At 42.3% G+C, this 22,387-nt stretch overlaps 1 protein-coding gene across 2 annotated transcripts in view; it reads left to right on the forward strand.

Moving 5' to 3' along the window:
• NAA15 (N(alpha)-acetyltransferase 15, NatA auxiliary subunit) overlaps positions 1-22,387 on the forward strand; it is a 180,636-nt gene that overhangs the window by 44,496 nt on the left and 113,753 nt on the right. For both annotated transcript variants that reach the window (XM_029595406.1, XM_029595321.1), the window contains exons 2-3: positions 18,053-18,137; positions 21,249-21,353. In XM_029595406.1, the coding sequence (XP_029451266.1) occupies positions 18,053-18,137; positions 21,249-21,353 (190 nt within the window). The remainder of the gene's footprint in view (positions 1-18,052; positions 18,138-21,248; positions 21,354-22,387) is intronic.

Here is a 22,387-nt window from a genome sequence, read left to right on the forward strand (position 1 = left end):
ATACTGAGGAGCTGAGGCAACATCAGGCCTTTTATAGGGAGTAGTCGGCTCTTGAATTTTTGCTCTGTCTCCATCTGCTGGTGAGAGGGTGTATCCCATCTGTATGGACTAATCTACAGGACAAAAAAGAACTTAAATTATTATACAATGTTATCTCTAAATGTTTGTGGCAGGGACATAAACTGCAGCTTAATATAGTTTGGGAGGCTGCATTATAGGATTACCAGATTTAGAGAAGTATATTCGGGTATGCCAATTAGGCCATCTTAAGGACTGGCTTTGGGATACTTCTCATTACACTTCTCTGGACATAGAGAAGCACTTAGTGTCCTCACTTCACCTTCATTTCCTATTGCATGCAAAATGCGCAGTTATACTGGGTTCTCTCAAAGGTAGCGAATTTCTCTTAACACTGCGAATGGTGTGGAAGAGTCTTGGTGAATAGATGGGTCATTCCTCAGAAATGTCCTCCCATTTACTGTTTCAAGTTAACTTGAATTTTCCGCCTGGATCCCATTATAGAATTTTTAGTTCTTGGGTATCTAAAGGTATTACCCAACTTAGGTTAGCGCTGAACGAGAGCGGGAAGTTGCATTCCCTTCTGGCCCCTTCAGCAGCTTTATGATTTGATAGCAAAAAATCGCTTTGCCTATCTGAAACTAAATCACTGTGTTGTAGGTTTGAGAGGCTCTCATGTAATGAGTAGTGTCTTTTGTGATCAATTGGAGGAGTTTTTTTCAAATTGGGGAAACTGAAAGGGTGCGGATTTCTAGATTATATACTGTAAATCCATGTTAGCCCCAAGTCCCTCCTCTTTCTATGACCCTTTGCTTGATAGATGGAAAAGAGACTTACACTGACACAGATAACCAATTACTGGCTAGTGTCAAACATATTGCACCTATTGTATCCTATGCAGGATTAGGGGAAATGCAGTATAAGTTTTTTTTTTTAAATGAATTTCTCTCTCTCTCTCCGGTTAGGACCTTTCATGCTGGATATGTCTACTGATAATTGTCCTAAATGTAAAATACCTAGGGGGGGAATCTGGATCATGTGTTTTGGACTTGTGTTGAAATGGGTACATTTTGGGGAATATTTTTTTTTTGTAACTTATTAATGGGCAAAACATTTCTTTTGCTCCAGGAAGAGTTCTTTTTGATGACCCCCTGCATCTTTTGAAATCCAGGGTAGGGGTAATAGACTGCTTGTTTGGCAGGCATGTCTGGTTGGGGGGAAAAGGATATTCTCGCCGTGTGGAGCTCCGATGCCGCTCCTGTGGAGGAGTGCTTTCCATAATTTAATGGTAATGGAAAAAACGACAACTGGGACCAGCTTTTAGGTGCAAGCGTAACTTTCTGGAGACTTGTAATGCTTACATCCAGATTCTGCCCACTGGCGTGTGTAGTTCAGTGTTAAATGATCTGTACCTGTGAAGCTATTAATATTCTATTAATTTCAGTGGAGCTGGGCCAAATGGGTTTTGCTTCTATCGCTTTGAGTATCGGATTAACCGTAACATCTCGTGTCCTCCCTCTCTTGATTTGAGGGGGTGGGAGGGGGCTGGGATTGGGATGTTTGATCTTATTTGGATCCTGTGCTATTTTCCAGTGTACTGTTGGGGGGGGGGGATATTTGAAAATGTGCTTACCATTATTTGAAGTAGCATGCGTCAGAAACCTCTGCCTGCCACATTCTGTCGTATCTGCATTGCTCTCGCTTAATAAACAGTTTAAACCTTAAAACAGAGAAAGAGAGAGAGAGTCGCCACATCAGATGGTTTGAATATCCTCCTTTTCTGGTATTCCCTAAACCCGTTTCATGTTTCTCAGTAGTCTGCCAGTTAGATGAAGTATTGTGCATTTCTCCACGCTGCCGTAGAGACTCTGGGGTCAGTCGTGATGTATTCAAATCCCAGATGCAATGTCTTACCTGTAAGAAAGCAGGAGAGTGCTTATCAGGAAGTCCACATTGATTTCTCATCTGTTCAGATGTGCGTGTGGTGTCGCGCGTTGTGTCAGATTGGCCCCTTCTGTCTTCTATTTCTTTAAGCTCCCTGATTTGAAAAATTGTTTTCCATCCCTGGGGTCGGGAAGGGGGAATTGACTAATACCTATGAATGGTAGAAAGGAAGATAGAGTATAATTAAAATGTTCCCCTCCACTTATGTAAAATTTCTCCAAGCTAACAATACAGGTCTTAAGGGATGAAGTTTAATATATTTTGGCATTAATGGGTCTGTTAGATGTGTTATGCTGAGAGGTAAATATGGATCTGTTGAGCTTGTAATTAAGTAAGGAACACACAATTTATTCTCCGGCATGGCCTGCTTCAGAAAAAGCAGACTCTGCACGCTATATTATAAAATTACATAATCTGGCATTTCTAATCCGCCATATTTATTTTTACCCATTAATTGGGAAGAACTGATTTTTGCACCCGTTGTCCTCCAGATAAAGTGCAGCGATGCTGATTTAAGTGTTATCACATCCTTGGTAGTAATCCAATGAGGAATCATTTGCAGTTTATAAAGGATAGAAGCGTTTTGGACAGGGTACATCTGAGTAGGGAAGGGGAGCAATTAATGCCAGATTCTCAGTTGATCTGTAACTTGCCACAAAATGATGCTGATATCCAGCCTGTACGGATCATCCAGAATATGTGGTGGTGTCCAATGTACTGTGTCCAATGCACTGGAAGGATCCTCGGCCGTTCCCTTCAAATCTTCCAGCACAGTGAATGGCATGGCCTCCGATTTGTCAAAGTTCATGTTGAGTCCTGTAAGTTCGCCAAACGGAAGGAATTAGCTCCAAGCGTTTCCCCAGGGACTCGGAGGGCCTGGCAGGAAATAGTAGCATTGGCATGCACACAAACACACGCAGCCTGCACTCCAGCTGTGACCTCCGATGCCCTCAAGCTGCAGCGCAGGCCTTCCTGACTTATTCTGTACTTCCTCGCTTTCAGCCGCATGGCACGCTCGTCTTGGGTGGGAAGAATAAGGGTGGGAGCATGTCACGGTTCAAGGTGTCTTCCCCCACACCCACCCATCTTTTAAGCATTTTGGTAAGGCCCAGTTTCATTTGAGAATCTTAATAAAGTTAAAATCTGTATTTTGGTGCTTTAGTACAGACAAAAGTGGATGTTGTGTTGTGTTGGAGGTAAGCAGAAATGTCTCTTTAGGGTACCTGAAACCCGCGTATCGGGGCTAAGGGAAAGAAACCGGGGAAATCTCAGCTCCAAGTTGTCCTTGCTGCCTAGAAAAGAGGAAGCTGAGATCAAGAGCTGTAAGCATAATGAGCATGCGGGGGCTCCTAGGAGTTTGTCACAGGCAGTTAGGGAGAGGTTTGGTTTGTTTTTTGACCCAATATTTTTAGAAATGGCTCCTGCTGTGGCTCCCTGTATCATGAATCTGCCTCCCCCCCCTTATTTTTTATATCCCCTTCAAACTCTCTTAGCTCGGTTATTTTCAAATCTAATACTGCAATCTTTTTTTAAATACATGAAAAGCAAGAGTCAAATGGACCAATGGACAACCAGGGATAAAAGGGGCCCAGAAAAACTAAACTAATGCTTTGGTTTTCATGATAGAGGATGTTGGGGAACTCTTCTTTGTACTTGAAGACCGGGTGAAACGTACACAAGTCAATATAAAACTGGAAGAGGCGCCAGAGCACTCTGAAGATGAAATCATTAGGACCAGATGGAGTGGAGGTATATAGTGCAGTGGTCCCCAACCCTGTCCTGGGGGGCCCACCAGCCAGTCGGGTTTCAGGATACCCACAATGAATATGCATGAGAGAAAATTTGCATGTTGTGGAGGCAGTGCATGCAAATTTTCTCTCATGCATATTCATTGTGGATATCCTGAAAACCCGACTGGCTGGTGGGCCCCCCAGGACAGGGTTGGGGACCATCGGTCTAGTGGCTAGAGCAGCGGGCTGCAGACCAGGTGACGCCAGGGTTCAAATCCCACTGCCACGCCTTGTGACCTTGGGCAATTTACGTCACCCTCCATTGCCTCAGGTACAAACTTAGATAGTGAGCCCTCTAGGGACTCCTGTACCTGAACGTGTAATATACTTTGAAGTGCTAAAAGGGGAATATAAATCAAATCAATCAATAAACAAGGAACTCAGACTTGAAATTGCACACCTGAAGGAGGGTAGTGTTTCACTCTACTGCTGATCAGTTGGAGACTGGGAGGTTTAAAGTGAGTTTTTCGACGTAACTCCTCTCCCGCAAAACCTCAAGCACTATTGGTATTGAGCTTTACATGTTGCTCTAATGTCTAAATCGGGGCTCTGCTGATTCCACATTTAGATTTCTTCCCCTGAAGAAAGAAGAAATTACATCTTCTGAAACATTGCAGTGTCGGGCATTTCAATTTTAATGTGGTGGAACTAATAACAAACTGCATCCCTTATGCTTTTTGAAGACAACTTTTACAGACAAGTGCTTTTGGAGTTATTCACAAGGGGAATATTAAATTGCACATTGGTGTTTTTTGAATTGTGCACTTTAAACTTTAGCCCTAATGATATTTATCATATAGTGCAATATGATGGTCTCTCTCTTTAGTTAATATTAATCTTGCCACACGTCTTTACTTTGATCACGTGAGATTGGTTGTTTCTCTACATTTTGATTATTCTTGCACTTAGAGGGTTCGTTTATTTTGTAGTACTGAAGGGGGGAGGGTAGCCATTGTAATGCCACTTTTTACAAAGAGCTCCAGGAGTGAAGCCAACGAGCCTGATGTCAATGACAGCTAAAATGGTTTCAAGAACAGAATTACCTGGACGTAATGGGGAAGAGCAAGCAGGGATTTAACAAAGTGAAATTGTGCCTCGCTAATCTACTAGTACTATTCGAGAACCCCCCCCCCCCCCCAATGACAGAAAGGCAAGCTAGTGGCGTACCCCAGGGAGCTACACAGAGACCAATGGGTTTTTTTTTATTATTTTTTTTTTAAAGATATTCATTAATCATCTGGGAACGGCAGCAGTGAGCGTACTGATTCAGTTTGCAGGTGACGGTTATTCGTTGTAGTTTAAAAATACAAGCAGACCGAGGACTTGCAGTAGGACCTTGTCCCGCTGGGGAACTCTGCATCTAAATGGCAGAGGAAATTTAACGTGGACAAGTGCAAAGAGATTGCATATAAGGGGAAAAGTAATCCTAACTATAGATACCCAGTCCTGGGTTCCATATTAGTAGTTACCACTCAGGAAAAGGGACCTTGGAGTCATTCTGAATTCCTCAGCCTGGAGTGCAGCAGTGGTCAGAAAGCAAATGGAATATTGGGCCTTATTCCAAATGGAATAGAAAACCAAGCTTGGAATATCATCGGGCCTCTGTACGGATCTACGGTGCGGCCGCAGTATTGTGCGCAGTTCTAGGCGCCAGTCTCAGAAAAAGAGAGAGGAACTAGGAAGGGTACGGGAAAAGGGCAACAAGAATGATAAAAGGGTGGCGCTGAACAGACCAGGGCTCTTTAGCTTGGAAAGGAGACAAGCGAGGGGGGGATATGATAGGGGGTTTATAAAATCACGAGTGGAGCTGGAACAGTATTTACCCTTTCGGATAGGAATAAGGCAGGGCTGGAGAAATTCCAGGCAGCTGAAATTTGGTCACGACTGTAATAAGAAAGCGTCAGCTTTGTGAACGCACCTTCTGTAAAAAGATCAAAATAAGCATTCATGAACTAGTAAAAACTTACTTTGCAAGTGAAGGACCGTCTTGCCACCTGGGCATGTAATGCCAAACTTATGCTAATACGTGCTTAAACGGTCCAAGGTGGAATTGTGCTCAACTATTTTTTTTAAACTGTTGAAAAGTTTTTACATTTTTCAAGCTTTGTTATGCACATTCAAATTACCCAATATTCTGGGCATCAAGGTTACTTCCCTTCACTCAGCTTCAGCTTGCTTGTTTGTGGGACATCCGATCCGACATAGTACTACGTACGAAACAGTAGTGTGCCGGATCAGATATCCCATCAAACAAGCAAGCCGAAGCTGAGTGAAGGGAAGTAACCTTGATGCCCGGAATATAATTTGAATGTGCATAACAAAGCTTAAAAAATGTAAAAACTTTTCAACAGTTTAAAAAAACAAATAGTTGAGCACAATTCCACCTTGGACCGATGATTACGTGTGACCCGTTGAAGCACGTATTAGCATAAGTTTGGCATTACATGCCCGGGTGGCAAGACGGTCCTTCACTTGCCAAGTAAATGATCTGTACTGGTTTGTAAATGCTTATTTTGATGTAGTAACTAAAGCCGGGCCCAGGCTCTCGCTGCTGAGGGCTGGGACCTGCTCCATTCTGAGAAGCTGCTTCTGCTGCTGCCGCCGATGTTGGAGGCCCGGCATAAAAGGGAGCCTGACCTAAGAAGCTACTGCCACCAGGCCCTGCGTTACTGTGCTGGGAGAGGTGGGGCCGGATAGTGCCTGGAAGGAGGGGTTTGGGGAGCAAAACAGCAAAAACAGGTAATGGGGAAAGAAGGAAAAACCCTGAAAACAGACGCAAAGGAAGAAACCATAACAGGTTAAATAACCAAATAAAGCAAAAAAGGTGAAAACCGTTCTCTGGCTTCTACAAGATTTTTGGCTGATGCCTAACTTTTCTAAATATTTTTCCACCCTGCTCTAGGGACATCATGGAAATAACTGGTAAAAGATTTTAAACAAATTTAATAGTGTGGTTTTTTTTTTTCCCCCCAGTCGGTGCCCTGAGACCAGTAGTATAGCTGAGTTTTTAAAAGAAGGTTTGGACAAGTTTTTGGATGATGGGTCCATGAACAGGTATTAGCCCAGTACATAGTTGTGAGGACCACAGTGTCTTACTGCTTGAGCCATGCGTGAACAATGGGGAATGGACTTCCCTGCTAGGATCTGTTGGATGCTTCTTGCAGGTGACCCGAAGTGGCCATCGACAGGATGCTGGGCCATTGGTCTGAGCCGGTGGCATTTATGTTCTTATTGCAGTGACAGTTTGTGGGCCCCCTTTTGGAGCCCAGTAAGTTGTCGCCATTCTGCAGTGGCTGGCAATGCCCCAGCCTCAGCAGCCTCCCCAGGACCAGTAAGAGAAATTGGTATTTCAAGCTTGCTAAGCTGAAACATTGCAGCACATGGACCATTTTGGAAGATAAATATCTGTCCCGGGTTTGCTGATGGCTTGCATGGTGGGCTCCATTCTGAGCGGTTTCTTTTGGTGCAAAAATATAACCAAGCCATTGCTTTGAGTCCATTGATGACAAATGTGGGATAGACCATAGAGACAAAATTGGTTGAACCCTAGTATAAAGATTCTAAAGCATTTAATATTTAACTCTGTCCACAGTGTTTGATAAATGTTTAATGTCCATACATAAAGCAAATATAAAAAGAAGCAGATGGTGTTGATCCAGAATACCCTGCAGTGCGGATCTGTTTTGATTGGTGTCTCAGTGCTTAAACATATCTCACCTCTCTGTCTCTTTCCTGTGCCCCAAATCATCATGCTTTACTTTTTTGATATTACATCTTGGTTGTCAAATTCTGTGCCACTCCTCATTTTCTCTACTCCATCTGAATTGTCTGTGCTGTTGCAGATCTTGGAATCCTTTGCAAAAAGACACCTCTCTTCCTGCTACAGCATCCACATCCCTGGCTGACCAGGGGAGTGGAAGACCTGTCCTGGGGAATTGACCCACAGGTCTTTTCTTGTAGCAGTGTGCAGCTGGCCCCAGCTGTGTGTTAACCCCATGCCTAAATCTTTTTTACAGAGTTGTCCTCATTTCTGCCTATTGAAGTAGACTAACGCGGCAACTCCAATATGTCGCTAATAGTTCTAATTAAACGGCGCAAGGAAATGGCATCTCACTTTCAGGACAGCGTTTAGAAACTGTATTTGTCCAGGTCACTGAATTCTTGCGTGGGAGGCGCTTGCTGTAAGAGGCTCTCTGCAGCTGCAGTATATAAAAGTGCATGCAAAACCCATCGGCCGCTCTCAACTCGCTGGGGCCGCTCTGAATTTTGTGCACACAATGGAGAGACTTCCTGTGGTTGAAAAGCCTTGCCCCAGAAGGCATCGCGGAGCACAATGAGGGCTTGTTTCAGAACATATCCGTCGTCAGGATGCCGTTGGTGCCGTGCGAGCTATTGCTTTTCAGGGAGAAGATTTTGCAGATCCATCCCCCCAGCTAAGCACATGCGTTGGAATATGTTGAGCCCAGCAGCTGCTCTTCAGTCTGTCTGACTAAGAGCCAGATCCTTAATTGATGACCCTTCTCAAAATGTGTTTTCCGTGCTGATTCCATTTTGTGGTATTTTTTTTATTCTGGTTTGTAGCTAGCTTGTGTTGGCACTTGATGATTTCCACTAAAGAAAATGTAAGCAGGCAACGGACTTATCATTTCCTGAAAGATCTGAAGAATTTCGGTCAGGTCTGCTGCTGGGGAGCCTGAAGTGGTTGGGACCTCAAACCAAGCCGAAAGAAAACTGCATTGGGGCTTCCTCACAGTAATTAACAGGATTAAAGTATCAAGATCACTACCAAACAAATACCTTTTTTTTTTGTATTTAAAGCTTTTATTAGCAAATGTATAAAACAACAGTGCAGTAATACCTTTTTAATGAAAATACCCACTGGCCGTGAACATGGTAACTGGGGAGCAGGGAAGTTCTAGCTCTCAAACACTAAGTACGCCTGGGATAACTCACTTGGAGCATACTAGCTCGTATAATCATTGGCCCAAAAACCTGCATCTCCTGAATGTGTATTTATTGAAAAAAATCATATTAGTAAAAATAACTTTTTTTTTTATTCAAAAGTGTCATCTCTGTCATAAGAACATAAGAAATTGCCATGCCGGGTCAGACCAAGGGTCCATCAAGCCCCACATCCTGTTCCCAACAGAGGCCAAACCAGGCCACAAGAACCTGGCAATTACCCAAACACCAAGAAGATCCCATGTTACTGATGCAATTAATAGCAGTGGCTGTTCCCTAAGTAAACTTGATTAATAGCCATTAATGGACTTCTCCTCCAAGAACTTATCCAAACCTTTTTTGAACCCAGCTATACTAACTGCACTAACCACATCCTCTGGCAACAAATTCCAGAGTTTAATTGTGCATTGAGTGAAAAAGAACTTTCTCCAATTAGTTTTAAATGTGATACTTGCTAACTTCATGGAATGCCCTGTCCTTCTATTATTCGAAAGTGTAATAACCAATTCACGTGTACTCATTTAAGACCTCTCATGATCTTAAAGACCTCTATCATATCCCCCCTCAGCCGTCTCTTCTCCAAGCTGAACAGCTCTAACCTCTTCAGCCTTTCCTCATAGGGGAGCTGTTCCACCCCTTTTATCATTTTGGTTTCCCTTCTCTGTACCTTCCCCATCGCAACTATATCTTTTTTGAGATGTGGCAACCAAAATTGTACACAGTATTCAAGGTGCGTCTCACCATCGAGTGATATAGAGGCATATTATGACATTTTCCATTTTATTAAACATTTCCGTCCTAATAATTCCTAACATTGTTTGCTTTTTTGACTGCTGCAGCACACTGAGCCAACAATTTTAAAGTATTATCCACTATGATGCCTAGATCTTTTTCCTGGGTGGTAGCTCCTAATATGGAACCTAACATTGTGTAACTACAGCAAGGGTTATTTTTCCCTATATGCAACACCTTGTACTTGTCCACATTAAATTTTCATCTGCCATTTGGATGCCCAATCTTCCAGTCTTGCAAGGTCCTCCTGTAATGTATCACAATTCGTTTGTGATTTAACTACTCTGAATAATTTTGTATCATCCGCAAATTTGATAACCTCACTCGTTGTATTCCTTTCCAGATCATTTATAAATATATTGAAAAGCATCGGTCCAAGTACAGATGCCTGAGGCACTCCACTGTTTACTCTTTTCCATTGAGAAAATTGACCATTTAATCCTACTCTTTGTTTCCTGTCTTTTAACCAATTTGTAATCCACGAAAGGACATCACCTCCTATCCCATGACTTTTTAGTTTCCGTAGAAGCCTTTCATGAGGGACTTTGTCAAACGCCTTCTGAAAATCCAAATACACTACATCTACCGGTTCACCTTTATCCACATGTTTATTAACCCCTTCAAAAAAATGAAGTGGATTTATTAGGCAAGACTTCCCTTGGGTAAATCCATGTTGACTGTGTTCCATTAAACCATGTCTTTCCATATGTTCTATGATTTTGATCTTGAGAATAGTTTCCACTATTTTTCTCAGCACTGAAGTCAGGCTCACTGGTTTATAGTTACCTGGATCGCCCCTGGAGCCTTTTTTAAATATTCAGGTACAATGGATGATTTTAATGATAGGTTACAAATTTTAACTAATAGATCAGAAATTTCATTTTTTTAGTTCCTTCAGTACCCTAGGATGCATACCCATCCGGTCCAGGTGATTTGCTACTCTTTAGTTTGTCAATGTGGCCTACTACATCTTCCAGGTTCACAGTGATTTTGTTCAGCTCGTCTGACTCATCACCCCTGAGAACCATCTCTGGAACTGAAGATTAATTTTTAATTGTCTTAAAACTTAAAATTATTTGATTTACAAAACTCTTTCTCAGTGTCAACCTAATTCTGGATTTTTCTTGGTCTTGTGATGGAAATAAACCCGAAAAAAATGAAACTAAATCAGTAAAGAAGTTGATGTTTGGCATCTCTGAAATTCATTATCCAGTCAATTTACTTCAATATTCACACAATGCAAAACTAAGTCAGTGGTGAACTTTATGGCTCAATATCCAGCTATGTGAAGTAGGATCATTTGTACACAAATTGTAGAGCTGAGTCACGAATATACGATTTCTAATCATGAGAGATGAAAAAAAAAACTGCTTTCTTATTAAATAACCCTTTCCAATGTCCAGCCTGATCCTTAATTCTTCTTAATCTTGTGATGAAAATAGACTGAATTAAGTTTGCTAACCCCATCATTCAATGTCCATTGGGGATAAAGCAGTATCGGTGAACAAATTCATTGTTGGCAAATTCTATAGCTCATTGTCCACTCAATTAACTTATTTTTCAATATCCACACAGTACAAAAGTGAATCGTTGCTGTAAGAGAATGATGAGAGATCTTTATTACTGGTTCGCTGGTATGCAAATTATAAAACTGAGTCATTAATGTGAAATTTCAAATCATAAGAGGTGAAAAACAAAACTGCTTTCAGATTGGACACAAGCACTGAATGCCAGCTGTGTACAGAAATCAGAGACTGCTCTGTGGTTAGGCGCAAACACGAAGCGCCAAAAGGCCAGCGATTTCAGCCACTGCAATGCAAAGCACTTATCTTGTGCCTAGACCTTCTATCACAGTCAGCCCGGGGAACGCCTCAGAAAGGAGCAAGGGAGCCGGAGAGTCACGCCAGCCGATGCAGGAAAACCTGCAGAAGAGCCGACGCTGCTTCAGGGCTGAGAAATGTGGAACAATTCCAGCAGCCTATTTCAACAGAGCAAACACTCTCAGGGCTGCTGCTCTGCCAGTTTCAGAGCCCAGTTTTCTTCAGCTGGACTGGGCATTAAAACATGAAATTCCTTGCACAGCTAATGGCATCTGCTTTCCCGAGAGGTGCTCGCATATGCGAGTCTGCGTTTATATGTGGCTCACCAAATCCTCTAGGACGCCGTGCCTTTCTGCAAATTTTGGTGTAGATGGGGCACCCAACATGAAAGTTATTAGGGGCAAAGATGCATGGTAATCTCATAAAGCTTTTGCCTTTTTTTCCTTTGGAAAGTAGGTAGACTAGTCTTGCTCAATAAGTCTATTACATTAGAAAACTGGGTAAAAGATAAAAATAATTGACAGAATCATTTAAGATGTTTTCATTTATGTAACTAATGTTTTTACCTGTTAAAGTAGACTAGTGTTAATGATATACTTTAGTGACAATGGCCTCCTTAAAGAGAATTATTTAAAAGAAACCCCAAAAAACCCCGCCTAGTTTTACTGATAAATTTAATTTTTTAGTCTGCCTGTCATTGTGAGATCTGGTGAACCTTGTATTTAATTTACAATATATGGGGTTGCTATAGCAGTCATGTTCATTAGGGGTGTGCACAGACATTTTTTTGTTTTGTTTTTTAAAATTTCTTTTCATTTATTTAAAACAACAAAAAAAAGACACAAAACAATCCAGGCTCCGCTCCTGATTCTCTCCACCCCCAGAACCCTCGTACCTGCCCTGCCAATACTGTGATTAAAAATGGTGCTGGCCTGGCTCTGGGAAAGCAAAATAAACAAGGGCACCAGCAGACCCAAGGACACCGAGTTAATTTTGCAGTACAAAACGATAGCACCTAAGTGGGTGCCATTTTGCACAAAAGAAATAAATGGTGCCAGCCTTTATCCTCGGGTGCCATTTTTAATCACAGCATCGGCGGGGCAGGAGCGAAGAGTGCCAGCGCGGTAAGAGGGGCCGGGGGAGAGTCGTTTGTTTTCTTCCATTTTGAAACAAATTGAAGCAGAACAGGAAATTTTCTTTTGAAACGAATGCACATCGCTACTGTTCATGATCCATTGGAGGGAGTCCTAAGCCATTGCTCAATACTGGCACGTAATGGCCTGATTCTCAGGTTATATGCCGGCCGGATTTTGGAGGAAGCCAAAGATTGTCACTGCAGTGGGGAATTAGATGGGGGTGTGGGGAGGAACAGTGGATAGGTTCAGATGGAGACTCTTGGCACTGTAGCCCTGGCAGAGGCCAGATTCCATCAAGCTGGAAGCCCAAAGGAGCAGAAGGAAACGGTTGTGCCAGGAAAAATAAAAAATTACATGTATTACTTAAGACATGCTTGCACTTTCTGATCTAGATCTCCTTTTCAGAGGTGAGGGGAGAATTGGGGCTAATATGACTTCAGCCACAGGAAATTGTGCAGATTTGTACACATTTGGTAAAATAGTTATTTGAAGCTTGTTATCCCATTTTTTTAAAAATTTAGTATTATCTAATCTAATTACGCTGTGTGTGATCCTTTTTAGCCTTTGATGTGCTTTACAATTTATTTTATAATTCCGCTTTTGACACATTCAGGTACTGTAGGTATTTCCCTGTCCCCCCGTGGGCTGACAAACTAAGCCTCGTACCTGAGGCAATGGAGGGTAAAGTGACTTGCCCATGATCACAAGGAATGACAGTGAGATTTGAACTCTGGTTTTCCCCCTGGTTCATAGCCTGCTGCTTTAACCACTGGCCTGCTCCTCACCTTGAAAGCTTTCAGGTGATAATACAACACCTCTGTGGCTAGCATTTGTTTGCAACCATATAGCAGTCTAAAAAATGAACAAATTGTTCTACCAGCCACGGCTTCAAATCATTAGCCATGGGCTCAGCTTAATGTAAGAATATAAGAAGTTGTCATGCAGAGTCAGACCGAGGGTCCTTCAAGCCCAGCATCCTTTTTCCAGCAGTGACCAATCCAGGATATAAGTAGCTGGCGAGTGCTCAGTTGTCGAGGCAGTTGCTTCAATATGCATATATCTGATACCAGTACTCAAATTTCCTGTTTTACCAACTTTGATTCTCTTTTGAAAAATCTAAATAACATTTCTGGAAGAAAGGCAATCAAAACTGAAACCTACACAAAAGGATACTAATCAGATTTAAATAAGTGTTTTGCTTCACCAAAATCGGTCAGTACTAACGCCCACATGGGGAAAAAGTGTTTAGAAAAAATAGGCAGTGGCCAAAATTCTTTGGTGCTGAGGAGAAAAAAAAAAAAGTTTACTCGTTTCCTTTTCTTTGCTTATTTTGCTTTAGACGTTTCCTTCTCTCGTTCTCTTCCCTTCTTAAGAACATAAGAAAATGCCATACTGGGTCAGACCAAGGGTCCATCAAGCCCAGCATCCTGTTTCCAACAGTGGCCAATCCAGGCCATAAGAACCTGGCAATTGCCCAAAAACTAAGTCTATTCCATGTTACCATTGCTAATGGCAGTGGCTATTCTCTAAGTGAACTTAATAGCAGGTAATGGACTTCTCCTCCAAGAACTTATCCAATCCTTTTTTAAACACAGCTATACTAACTGCACTAACCACACCCTCTGGCAACAAATTCCAGAGTTTAATTGTGCGTTGAGTAAAAAAGAACTTTCTCCGATTAGTTTTAAATGTGCCACATGTAACTTCATTGAGTGCCCCCTAGTCTTTCTACTATCCGAAAGAGTAAATAATTGATTCACATCTACCCGTTCTAGACCTCTCATGATTTTAAACACCTCTATCATATCCCCCCCTCAGTCGTCTCTTCTCCAAGCTGAAAAGTCCTAACCTCTTTAGTCTTTCCTCATAGGGGAGTTGTTCCATTCCCCTTATCATTTTGGTAGCCCTTCTCTGTATCTTCTCCATCGCAATTATATCTTTTTTGAGATGCGGCGACCAGAATTGTACACAGTATTCAAGGTGTGGTCTCACCATGGAGCGATACAGAGGCATTATGACATTTTCCGTTTTATTCACCATTCCCTTTCTAATAATTCCCAACATTCTGTTTGCTTTTTTGACTGCCGCAGCACACTGTACCGACGATTTCAATGTGTTATCCACTATGACGCCTAGATCTCTTTCTTGGGTTGTAGCACCTAATACGGAACCCAACATTGTGTAATTATAGCATGGGCTATTTTTCCCTATATGCATCACCTTGCACTTATCCACATTAAATTTCATCTGCCATTTGGATGCCCAATTTTCCAGTCTCACAAGGTCTTCCTGCAATTTATCACAATCTGCTTGTGATTTAACTACTCTGAACAATTTTGTGTCATCTGCAAATTTGATTATCTCACTCGTCGTATTTCTTTCCAGATCATTTATAAATATATTGAAAAGTAAGGGTCCCAATACAGATCCCTGAGGCACTCCACTGTCCACTCCCTTCCACTGAGAAAATTGCCCATTTAATCCTACTCTCTGTTTCCTGTCTTTTAGCCAGTTTGCAATCCACGAAAGGACATCACCACCTATCCCATGACTTTTTACTTTTCCTAGAAGCCTCTCATGAGGAACTTTGTCAAACGCCTTCTGAAAATCCAAGTATACTATATCTACCGGTTCACCTTTATCCACATGTTTATTAACTCCTTCAAAAAAGTGAAGCAGATTTGTGAGGCAAGACTTGCCCTGGGTAAAGCCATTCTGACTTTGTTCCATTAAATCATGTCTTTCTATATGTTCTGTGATTTTGATGTTTAGAACACTTTCCACTATTTTTCCTGGCACTGAAGTCAGGCTAACCGGTCTGTAGTTTCCCGGATCGCCCCTGGAGCCGTTTTTAAATATTGGGGTTACATTTGCTATCCTTCAGTCTTCAGGTACAATGGATGGATTTTAATGATAAGTTACAAATTTTTACTAATAGGTCTGAAATTTCATTTTTTAGTTCCTTCAGAACTCTGGGGTGTTTACCATCCGGTCCAGGTGATTTACTACTCTTCAGTTTGTCAATCAGGCCTACCACATCTTCTAGGTTCACCGTGATTTGATTCAGTCCATCTGAATCATTACCCATGAAAACCTTCTCCATTACGGGTACCTCCCCAACATCCTCTTCAGTAAACACCGAAGCAAAGAAACATATAGAAACATAGATACATAGAAATGACGGCAGAAGAAGACCAATCGGCCCATCCAGTCTGCCCAGCAAGCCTCACACTTCTTTTTTTCTGATACTTATCTGTTTCTCTTGGCTCCTAGTAACCTTTGGTTCTATTTCCCTTTCACACCCACCATTAATGCAGAGAGCATTGATGGAGCTGCATCCAAGTGAAATATCAAGCTTGATTAGTTAGGGGTAGTAACCGCCGCAATAAGCAAGCTACACCCATGCTTATTTGTTTTACCCAGACTGTTATTCAGCCCTTATTGGTTGTTTTTCTTCTCCCCTGCCATTGTAGCAGAGAGCTATGCTGGATATGCGTGTACTATTAGTTTTACTTCTCCCCTGCCGTTGAAGCAGGGAGCTATGCTGGATATGCGTGTACTATTAGTTTTACTTCTCCCCTGCCGTTGAAGCAGAGAGCAATGCTGGATATGCGTGTACTATTAGTTTTTCTTCTCCCCTGCTGTTGAAGCAGAGAGTTATGTTGGATATGTATTGAAAGTGAAGTATGCATTGAAAGCCACATTATCTATCAACAAATATTGAATAAGCCTAATAATTGGTAGTACCTATAGCTTATGAACTCTTCGTTAATTATACATACTCTTGCCCACCCCTTTTTTTTTTTTTTTTTTTTTTTTAAATATGGAGATGGCAGGCCTCCATCCTTCCGCTCCGTGAAGGTGGAACACCAACCACTGGCCACTGGCATCCCGCTCCGTGAATGCCTCTGTGGCTACTGCCGCTCCGTGCAGTGTTTTGCTGCCTCCTCTTTATACACTTTCTCTAGACCTGATGGATCCACAGTGTTTATCCTACGCCCCTTTGAAGTCCTTCGCAGTTTAGGACTTCACCACTTCCTCCGGAAGAGCATTCCAGGCATCCACCACTCTCTCCGTGAAGAAATACTTCCTGACATTGGTTCTTAGTCTTCCTCCTTGGAGCCTCAGCTCGTGACCTCTGGTTCTGCTGATTTTTTTCTGACTGAAAAGGTTTGTCGTTGTCTTTGGATCGTTAAAAGTTTTTCAAGTATCTGAAGGTCTGAATCATATCATCATATCATATCAAAGAAATCATTTAATCTTTCCGCGATGGCCTTATCTTCTCTAAGTGCCCCTTTAACCAGCCTGGGGGCTGCTTGCTTCCAGCCCCAGTTGGTGACTGCTTTTTCCAGCGCCCTCCTCCTGGCCTGGAGCCGTAGTTACTCCTTCCTCCCTGCCTGCCAGCTGAATTCTAGGCACCCAGGCCCCTTGGCACCTGGATTTTCCCCACCACGGTAGTATGGCCTTCACCTTCCCACCGTTTTCAAGCACTAATTTAATGTCTCTTCTTCTCACATATTTGTTCCCCCCAGCTGTTCTCCACATCGCCTGTCTCTCTAATCTTTCAGGTTTTGATTTGATCCTTAAAAGATTTGTATGCGTCTCCCACATAGAAAGGGGTTATCCATCGGAGCCTAAATCAGACAGTCCAGTGGACTCAAACTTTTTCCCCAAGTGACTCCTCTGCTCCAGACATTTGAAGTGAGCCCTCCGGGGTGTAAAACAATCTTTTTTTTTTTTTTTAATTAAATAAGCTAGCACACTTCCATTCTGAACTTCTGATTTTCAGGAAAAAATGTCACTGTACCAGGGACATTCGCTCTTTTGAAGCATTTTGGAAGGAAATATGACTTCAGGAAAAGTTTTTGCTACGTTAGGAAATTCATTACTAGTTTTTATTTTATTTTTTCCCTCTATTAGGATTCCACTCAGTACATTGGCACAGTGCTGGGGAAAACAAGGAAAAGGGTGGCAGATTGGTGAGAAGGTCCAGAAATTAGTACAGCAGATGATTTAAAGGGATATCAGATGCAGACTTCCCATGGGATTCTGGGATTTTGTTGTTCGCTTTGCCTATAAAAATAAATACCTGATAGAGTATAAGCTTATTAGCCCCCCCTCCTAGTGTCAGCTTGCTGTATTTTGGCCACTCGCTGGGGAGAAACAAATCTCCTTAAATGAATGAAAAGAAGTGGCATGTCCTGGAAAAAATGAACAGATTACAGCAGAGGGACGAGGTCTCTGCGTGACACCGTTTGGGAACCATTCAAGATATAAAAGTGGTTCACCTGCAAAACCGTGTTTTGGTTAGCTGAAGTTGGGATGAGAATGGGATTGATTTAAAGGGAAAAAAAATTACTTATGGTTTACAGAGGGTTGCGCATTTAATTTGCTGTTGCTAGAGACCAAAATATGTAAAAATGGAACATCCGTTTTTAGTAAAAAAAAAAAACAAAAAACCCATGAATATGGGAAGAAAATTTAGTTTTCTTACTTGTAAATAAATTCATTTTACAGAAACGAAGGAATGACTGTCAGCGACTGTTGATTTAGTAGGTCCATCATGATTTTTTTTGTTCTGTGTCCTCAGAGATGTTACGAACACAAGCAGTACAGGAATGGACTCAAGTTCTGCAAGCAGATCCTCTCCAACCCAAAGTTTGCAGAACATGGAGGTGAGTTTTAAGCTGCTGTAATATTTCTGCTTGTTTTTACATTTTAAAACCCCCCTGAAGCCTAGAGTTTTTATATTCAGTAGCAGAAATTCAAGGACAAAGGGGGTTATGATATGACGTTGGTGGAAGGGAGGATCTGTGGCACTGTAGCAGGAAGTAAACTTGGCAGAGTAGATGGTCCCTATTTGCTATTATATTCCAAGTTTCTTGTGGGGTTTTTTTTTTTCTAATGGTGCAGAGTGTCAGTAAAAGATGCATTGCATGAACCCCATCAGCAAAGATATTAAATAGCATCTCCAGAGGGCGTTCAGAGATTTACGGTTGAAAGTTGACAACCCTGGATCTGTGTAAGCGCATCTGCTTAGAATGGTAAAGGATCAAGGAGAGGGAAGATGCAAAGCTTGGATAACTAGTGTAGCAATATGCTGCAGGCAGTCAAGCCTGTATAACTGACTGCTGGGAGATATCCTTAACTAAAGCAATATAGACAGGGAAAAATGGAGCGGGCTGGGTGAGCCAGCTGGTTCTTATCTGCTATCATGTACTATGTTAGCAAATATGAAGCTTTACAAAAAAAATTTTTTTTCTTTTTTTTTAGACTTTGGTGACCTAAAGCACAAATCATGCTTCACCGTTTGGGTAGAATTCAGCGCTTTCTATTGTCCAGCTTTCAGTTCTTATTAGTTGGGGAAGATAAAATGTTTTCTGTTCTGTACCAATTAAAATTCCACCTGGCTGGTCCTGTGGCAAGGCAGCAGCTTTTTTGGGCAGAAGAGCCAGATTCAGATGCTCTCCGTGCCAGAGTCGCTGAGTTTTAGACAAGAAAGGGAAAAAAATAATCAACCGATGCAGAAGCTTAACTCCCCTCCCCCTCTCCACCTTCCATCCTCGCCCATTCTCACCAAAAAGACGTCCAGGTGATCCCTTTAAACACTTGGACCTGAATTGCCCCAGACAAGAGATCGAGGGAAGGTGAGGAGGTTAAACAGGAGTGACATGTAAGGGTTTTATTTATTTTTTTTTTATTTAGCCTGAAGTCCATAGGTAAAGAAATCTCTGCCCTTTGTCTGTTGCTCACTGTTTCAGAAGCGCTCATGGCAAGCAGCAGTGCACCGAATCTAGAATTTTTTCCACAAGCCCTGGTTTTGTAAACAGTTCTTGCCTGCAAGTAGCCATGTATAAGTCGGTGTTGTAAATTTGCTCTGGGTGACTGGGGGCTGAATGACTCATGAATTGCATCCAGTCAGTTGTGACACATCCCGGTGAAGGTCAACCTGATATTGTGCGTGGGAGGTTATTTCTAACTCTTGCCTGCACGCTCGTATACTGGTGCCGTTGCCATCTCTTTTCACATTAAAACAGCTAGAACTGTTTATTACATGAGTCTAGGGACATATTGGATTATTATTATTTTTTTTTTAATATTGTTTCCCGACATCCGAAGTATATTTGGTAGTGGTGTGTGGTGATTAAAATGAGTTCCTGCTGAGGGTGAAAGGGTGACCAGCGGGCTGCTACAGGAGTCTGTCCTGAGGCCGGCTCTATTCAGCGTGTTCATAAACAGTATTTAAAAGGGGAAGACGGATCTTTTTGGCAGATAGCACTGAGATTTGTAACAGGGCAGAAAAAAAACCGAGGATGGATTTAAGAAGCTGAAGGGGAATGGTCATGGTTTAATGCAATTAAAAGTGAGGAAACTCAGGGAGTTGATGGGACATGAGGTGGAGGTCAAGGGGGAAAGGAGGGAGGTACTGAGGGCTGCGATGACCTCACAGAACGGGGTACAGACAACATAGGTTTTGCAAAGGGAAGTCTTGCCTTACCGATATACTAGATTTTTTTTTTTCCACGGGTGTAAAACATGCGGACAAAGGTGAGCCAGCGTATTTGGGTTTTCAGAAGACAATGACAAAGTCCCTGGTGAGAGACTCATCAGGAAATTGAAAAGTCTTGGGACAGGAGGCAGTGTTTTATGGTTGGTTGGTGACTGGCTGAGGCAGGAAATGCGGGGTACGACTAAACAGTCTGTTTTCCGAATGGAGAAAGGTCCTTACTGGAGTGCTCTAGGGGGGTCTGTGTTGGGACCTGTACTATTTAGCATAGTCATAAATGATCTGGAGAAAGCAAGGGGAGGTGACCACATTTGTTGATGGCCCAAAATTGTTTTGAGTCATTAAACTGGCAACGGATTGTGATGTACTGCAAAAAAAAAAAAAAGGACCTTGTGAGACTAGGAGACCGGGCTTCTAAATGGCAGATGCAATTTAATGTGGATGCACGTAGGGAAACATAATCCCAAGTACAGGTACACCGTGCTGAGTTCCGTGTTTGAGGTCCTTTTCCTTGGTGGTGACTTCCTGAGTCCTTGTGGACAATATCTTGAAATCTTCGGCTCAGCAAGTGGCGGCGGCCAAAAAGGCAAATAGAATGTTAGGAATTATTTGGAAAGGAATAGGGGAACAAAACTGAGAATATCCTAATGCCTTGGTATCGCTCCATGGTGCGAGCGCACCTTGAGTACTGTGTGCAGCTCTGGTCACCCGCTATAGCGGATATAGAAAAGGTACAGAGAAGGGGATGGAAACGCTCCCTTATGGGAGAGAGGCTGTACAAGCTAGTGCTCGGAAAAGAGACGGCTGAGAGGGAATGTGAGTGAGATTTATAAACTCGTGAGTGGGGTGGAACGGGTGAATAGGGAGCAGTTATTTACCCTTTCCAACAAGACTAGGACTAGGGGACGCTCCATGAAATTAGCAAGCGGCAGATTTAAAACAAATCGTAGGAAGCATTTTTTTTCACTCTGGGCACAATCAAGCTGTGGGATCTGTTGCAGGAGGATGAGGACAAGGCGAGTAACAGAGCGGGGTTCAAGAGAGGGTTGGACAAGTTCCTGACGGAGAAGTCCATAAACAGTTATTAGCCAGGCAGATGTAGGGGAAGCCAGCGCTTACTCCTGGGAGAGAGAGACAAGAGACAGAGCTACCACTGGGGATCTGCTGGGTACTTGTGACCTGGACTGGGCACCGCTGGGGGCAGAATGCTGGGCTTTTGATGGATCTGACTCAGTTATGTGCTTATGTGCTCCTTTGCTGTGATTTCCTTTCTTTTCAGAAACCCTAGCAATGAAGGGGCTAACGCTGAACTGTTTAGGGAAGAAGGAGGAAGCATACGACCTGGTGCGCAGGGGCTTGCGGAATGACCTCAAGAGCCACGTCTGTATCCTCAAATGTTCTCTCACAGGTTACAGGACCGGGACTCTACGTTTTTGCTCAACAGGAATCCTTGCAATTTATTTAAATCAAATCCTGGGGAGAAGCATTGGAGCTTAGGCAGTCTGTAGGCTTTCTTCTAGTTTGCCTTTGTCCAGTAACTATAGATAAAACTGTGAATCCAGTTTTACACGGGGTACACAAACCGAAAGCCTGTTTTTAATCTGTTTGTTGAAAATTAATATAAACTTTTGTTCCAGTACAATTCGCAGCACATAGACAAGTATTTTAATCCAGATCTTTGTATTCATATTTCTTTGCAAATACATTTGGTGGGAAACATTTTGAAATATACCCGCTTAATCACAAAGGGCAACCCGCATGCACAGGCATTTTTTTTTCCAGCACACATTGCGCATTAAGTTACAAATTCATATTTTGAATAGGTTTCAGTTTTATAGAAAACTGGATTCTGTGCAGGGTATGATACTTTGTACCTGACTAGCTCAAGAATTATTGAATTATCTCAAGATAATTTTTATGCTGGCCTAATAAAAGGTGCAGTGCAAAACAGTCTCGTACATTAAGAAGACATCACATTTATTTTCAGCACAAATACAGTTTTCATGTAATGGCTGTGCGTTAATGTGAATCATTGCCAACGGGTTTTTTTTTCCTTCTATACACATTTCTTTAATGCATGTTAAACACACATCGAAACATATGGAACAAGGAAAGCAAAGGCACCGTCATTACCATAGTTCTGTGCATCCGAGATATACGCCCTCCACAATCCAAAGCAGGGATAGCATGTGCCTCCCAAGTCATTCTCCCATTAAACAAGCAAATCCAGTTTGAAAAACACATCCAGTCGCACCGGGTTTTCTTAAATTTACCCACAGCATTTTCCTTGGGAATAATAGGCTGAATATCTATAAGCCAGACTTCTTCTGTTCTTTCCAGCATGAGGCGATCCATCCTTTAATTGATGCAGATTTGGATAATTGTGGTGACCTTATTAATCCCTTTGTCTGTGTTTCT

The sequence above is a fragment of the Rhinatrema bivittatum genome, chromosome 1 (genome assembly GCF_901001135.1).
Source record: "Rhinatrema bivittatum chromosome 1, aRhiBiv1.1, whole genome shotgun sequence".
NCBI lineage: Eukaryota > Metazoa > Chordata > Amphibia > Gymnophiona > Rhinatrematidae > Rhinatrema > Rhinatrema bivittatum.